General features: G+C 38.4%; 1 protein-coding gene across 3 annotated transcripts in view; it reads right to left on the minus strand.

The window, feature by feature from the left end:
* Positions 1–5,340, minus strand: part of LOC117291518 (voltage-dependent L-type calcium channel subunit beta-3-like) — a 69,501-nt gene extending 64,161 nt beyond the window's left edge. For 2 of the 3 annotated variants that reach the window (XM_033773288.1, XM_033773287.1), the window contains exon 1: positions 4,288–5,340. In XM_033773288.1, coding sequence (XP_033629179.1) covers positions 4,288–4,368 — 81 coding nt within the window. In that variant the 5' untranslated portion in view covers positions 4,369–5,340. The remainder of the gene's footprint in view (positions 1–4,287) is intronic. The other variant, XM_033773289.1, reaches the window with a different exon arrangement.
* Between the last annotated feature and the right edge of the window lie 660 nt (positions 5,341–6,000).

A 6,000-nucleotide genomic window follows, 5' to 3' on the forward strand; every position in this document is an offset into this window, starting at 1 on the left:
TATATGCTCCGTGTTTGAAAGGGCAAGGGCACCTGAGGCATTTTCTCCTTGGTAGTGGCAACCTTTGTGGAAATTATACATTTCTACTGGAGAATTCAAGGGCACGAAGGCATTGGCCAGGGGCAAGGAGGCAATCACCTCTGTTGCCTCCATGAAGTATCAGGCCTGGCTACTCAAGGATAGAAGAATTCCAGTTCCTTTCAGGAACCTTATTCACTGAGATATACACAACGTACACTGGTTGACAGGACTTGCACAATTCATGTCTTGGCAGTTTTCATCATATTTGAATTTGAAGATGAATTTAGAATCTTGGGCCGTGTCCTAAGCAACGACTGCACAGGTACGACTATGTAGATCACGCTCGTCTGCCTCTTCTTCAACACTGACATACGCACTGATCTAGCTGTACATGTAGCTAAAGCCGAAGTCGCCGTTTCGGACATGACCTTAGAATCTCGGCCAGTCATGTACATCACCCTCATGTTATGTGTATATACATGGTACATATGCCAACCAAACAGCTTACAGTATTGCTTCAGGGCTTTCATTTGGAAAATCCACATGACATGACCAGAATCAAAATGAGTTGAACCGGCAGGCACTCGGAAAAGATCTTTCTCATTTGTCTGTTATACATTTATACTTAAAGACACTGGACGCTATTGGTAATTGTCAAAGTCCAGTCTTCTCACTTGGTGTATCTCAACATATGCATAAAACAACAAACCTGTAAAAATTTGAGCTCAATTGGTCTTCGAAGTTGGGAGATAATAATGAAACAAAAAACAACCTTGTCACACGAAGTTGTGTGCTTTCAGATGCTTGATTTCGAGACCTCAAATTCTAATTATGAGGTCTCAAAATCAAAATCGTGGAAAATTACTTCTTTCTCGAACACTACATTACTTCAGAGGAAGCCGTTTCTCACAATGTTTTATACAATCAACAGCTCCACATTACCAAGTAAGATTTTATGCTTACTAGCTCATTTTAATAGCTCATTTTGTTGAGCTATTAACAATAGTGACCACTGCCTTTAAGAAAATAAATAATCAGAACAAGATTCATAGTCAAACAATTTTTTGTTACAGAGATATGATGTATATTGATGAGGTAGCCTTGTAACATTCAAATAAAAAACTCAAAGACCACCGGGCTTGTATGGTCGTGAGTTTACTGGCCCGATGCTTAAATCGCTGGCCTCGGGCTTTTGGTGCAATATTAATATTGAGACCTGTGTCTCCCCTATACAAAAGGCCACAAATGGTTGAAGCGTAATGTAATGATCGTAGTTATCGCTCCACAATATCTTGATACTTGACAAATGTGAAGAATGTATGCATTTAATCTGTGTTTATATTGTATGGGGGGAAAAAAATATATATATATTGTTTACAATGTGTTCTCAACAAGAATATTCACTCTCTGAATGATTTCTCACTGCTTTTGTGCGAGATCAAAAAACATGTCTATAGGCCCATACTAAGTTTCTTTTTGTCTTGCCACAATTCCACATGTGTATCACATCAACACTCTGAATAATTTAATGCTATTTCCTCAAGACATGCCGCATTATACTTGAATATTCACATGCTAGCTGCCTTGTATGTGTCAATCAAGTTAATTAGGCAGTCCTATTGATTAATTTCTACCAGCACAAGTATACAAAGACCACTCAGCTAGGATTTACATACATGTAGCAGTTTTTATGGGCTAGTTTTTTGTTTATTACAGTATCATCATTACAGGAAGCTTTATTGTGTATGGTATTTTTGTTTGTGGAGTACATGTTGCATGGATTTGGATAAATTAACTTCAAGTGGTGAAGTTTTAGTACCCTTACGCTTTTGGTTTTTGTACACAAGCACATTATTAATATCACATGTAATCAATCTACATATTCATGAAGTTGTCCTCAACTCAGACAGTGGCATTTTCACATTAATCCTAAGTCTACATTTTCTCAATCCGTTCCTCCCCCCCCCCTCCCAAAAAAACTAATGCATCCGGGCACTTGGTATCCATGGTAACCAGATCACCTTGGAAACTCTATCACTGAACCGGAACGTGTGCCTAGCATTAAATGTCACCGAAAGGGCAAGTGCATGTAGGTTTGGATGTGTGAAGAGAATGACTTTTTTTCCCCGCCATTTTTTTGCTCTTCTTCATCTTCTTCAGTTTCATATGCAGTTACATTTGAGGTTACTCATTCTCACGGTACTCTAATATAAAACACATGTGAGGTTTGTCTTGGGAATTGACCTCTAGCGGACACGTGTATCAACATGTACGTGTGTACATGGTATGGTATTCTATTATGCAACTATTTAAAACTTGTTGTCATTACATTGTCCTGTACCCAGAAAAGGAAGTGAGGCTCTGCACTCTTCTTTGAGGTACACCAAATATTTTTTCAAGCAAAAAAGGCTGTAAGCAATAAAATGGCTGTTGCCAAAACTAATGTGACATTACTGTGTTGTTGCTAGAATTATCCCAAAGAGATGTTTTCTTGTTCCCATGCAGAAGTCAACCTTTTTTGATGACTAATGAAAGGCAGAAAACCAATAAAATTTCCACACCGACTTGTCTTGTAAAACAACTATGCACATCAAATGTACATATGGGAGTTACTTTCTCCAGTAACTTTTCCTTACATCCTTCTTCCATGCACAAGACGATATGCACATTGTAATAATGGCAGTTCAGTGGAGTGGACAATTGAAAAAAAAAAAAGCGGAACCAAAATACATTTGAGAATGTGATGAGAAAGGAGCTTTGCTGCGCTGAAAATCTTGAACAACATTACATAATAATAATAATAATAACCGTATTTATAACGCGCCTTTTGCCAAAGGATACAAAGCGCCAGGTATTATTACTGCAAGGAGTGGGGTGAATTTTTGAGATATAAGACCTAATCCTTAAGCGCCATGTAATGGTTTACAAGGTGCTGTGGCGCAATATGCTGCCAATCCAGCCAGGAACACCGGGGCGAACCCCTTCTCTTTTCGATAAGTGCAATGTGTTCTTTTACATGCGTTTTACACAACACCGGGACCAACAGCTTTACGTCCCATCCGAAGGACGAAGCAGTGGTTATGTGTCTTGCTTAAGGACACAAGTGTCACGGCTGGGGAATCGAACCCACACTCTGCTGATCAGAAACACCAGAGTTTGAATTCGGTGCTCTTAACCGCTCGGCCATGACACTCCCGATTACACACATGAAGACTTGTTATCAAGCTACATACATGTACTATAGTGTTACATCATTGCGCAATACATTATAGGCATTATAGGCAATACATAACTAGTTCAATAGTTCTTGCCTGTATTGCACTATGCAAATTAGCAAGTTAACAAAGAATCACATTTATGCATTCACAATTTGCGCTAAAACAAAAAAATAAAAGCGTGATTGTCTTTTAACCCCCCCCCCCAAAAAAAAAATAATAATAATAATAATTTTAAAATGTCCACATGACATGTAAGAAATACGTCTTTGCAGCTATTGCGTGTAGAATGATTGGTAAATTCACAAACTTGTCAACCAATGAGCTTAGTTGATCATTTTAAAGTCAGTTGGTTACTTCAGAACTAAAAAATACAAATGCATCAAGCCTTTTTGGTACCTGAATCCATGGTAAAGTAAATGTCAATCAATGACATTGACTGACTTTCTCAATACAGTAGCAATAAGGGGCGATGATTCAAATCATCAATTTCACTGATCCAACTAAGTAACCAAAAAGACATTGCAGTGTAATCTCACAAGTTATTATTTTTTTATAACCGATAAAGTACTTAGTTGAATTGCATCAGTAAAACAAAATTGAGTTTTTTTTAATAATGCTTGGTATGATACCACTAATCCTCATAAAGGTTTCATCTGAAATAAGTAAATTTCAATTGTGCATAAATTGTATCTGTAATATATTTTGAGAAATCATTTCATTTTCAAGTAGTTTAACAAAAAGTAAAACCGGCAAGTAAATATCAGTACAATGAACCGACTGATCCCATGCAAAGTCACCCTCGGGCATTCCTTTGTATCCTTCCACAAGATACTATGTGAATTGTATCCGACCCCAAATCATTTATAACTTACCTACATGTAGTCAGTTTTTTTTTGTGGTTTAGGCCATATATTATTTGATAGATAAATTTATAATTTAAAGGATAAATACACACATAATGTGCCACTGTTAAAGCCCACACAAACGTATTTTGTTACTGTTATGATCACAAACGTATTTTGTTACTGTTATAATAATTGATGTTTACCTCGTCAGTTGACATGAAATAATCGGGATCAAACTGGCTCACTGAAGAATATGATCCGCGATCCTTGCGGGTCCAAGTCATGGCAGTAAAATCCTTACAATGGTGGGCTTTGTAGATTCAAAATAACTACAAGACGTCCAACTGCTTGTAGGTATTTCTCATCACAGTATCAAATGGAGGATGAAGAGGTCCGATAAATACACAAGATTTCTTCTCAAATCTTAAAAGTCTTAGAATGATGTCAAGATCTACTTATGAGATATAAAATCCTGGCTCCAAGTACATTATACCAGTTCAATCGAGCTATAATTTTGTTGAAACCTTCCGGTGCAGTGTGTACATATGCCTTCCATTACCTTCAGGTATCCAGTTAATTTATCGTCCACATCTTTTTTCCTTGGTACAGTACTCATATGGTTACCTTGGTTAAGGAACAGTGGATGGTTTCTGTTCTCTATCAGGTAAATGTCTTGAGACGCCGAGGAACCGGGCACTCCTAGGATGTGAGTGATCTAACAGATGACAGGCAGGAGGAAGAGCTACCTTAGAGCATCCATCTTGTACGTAGCCGGCTTCTTAAAGACTTCACATAAACCAGCAGACATTAACCACACTGTTGAGTGAATATAAGTCTCGGTCTGAGATGCAAGGCGGTGGCCTATACGTTACACACTGTCCATGTATCCAAGATGCATTTCCTATGTGCGCCGTGCATGCATACATGCGTGCAGCATTCTCTCTGATGATGATAATGATGATGATAACTAGTCGAAGCGGACCTCCATCAAATCACCATCGAATCAGACCCGGCCTTAACACGTCAGCTACATCTACAAGCCATCATGGCGCTGGGCGTACTTGACTAATGTAAAGGGTGAAGCAGTTCACCCACACTGCCTAGCTTGTGAACGGGGCGTGTTGTATTCAGTTGGGGCCCTTTGGAGTATTACAGATGCAATCCAATGCAAGAAACATCAATACACACGCACACACGCACGACTATTTTTGAAATTCTGCATGCACTGGCTAGCCAAGGTGATTATTTATACGGATACGGACCGCACCATTAGAATGGGGTTAAGGCAAATCAGCATACAGCCGTATACTGTAAACAACAACTGACATGTTTTACAGATGTGAAATTATGACTACGGTTGTCTGTGTGTGCGCCATACATGTACACGCAAACTGCATATTCAGTCCATGTAATTGTTAATCATCCCCACTGTCTGTCCATTGATCTTACATAGCATGCCAGAGTGTTATATTATGATAATGTGAAGATAGTGGCCATACCATTTTACAGGGAGGTTGGCTTCTACATATTCAATGCATAGCGACATACCAGCAGGCTGTATGAAACAGCAGCCCAGACCCCTGCTTAAACCGCTGACATTCTCAATAACAATTAACTCGCTCACAATATATCGCTCGGATACGGAGTCTACAAGCCTTTGGGCTAATAGACTTTCTTAATAAGCAGCTAGAATGTCAAAAAGTTGATCACCATGGAAATTAATACAAGCAAGAAATGTATTTCACATTACACGCAGAGAAAGGCTCACGTTAATTGAAAAATATTAAAATCTTTGAATCTTAATTCTGAATCCTAATGAAGTGTTAATTACCTTGACAACAGTACTTGTAAAATCATAATTGGAATTTTTAATTTTTCTTGATCTTTGCACTGCTTGAGAACAACCAAGGGGGAAC

This window comes from Asterias rubens, chromosome 6, assembly GCF_902459465.1.
Source record: "Asterias rubens chromosome 6, eAstRub1.3, whole genome shotgun sequence".
In the NCBI taxonomy this organism is placed as follows: domain Eukaryota; kingdom Metazoa; phylum Echinodermata; class Asteroidea; order Forcipulatida; family Asteriidae; genus Asterias; species Asterias rubens.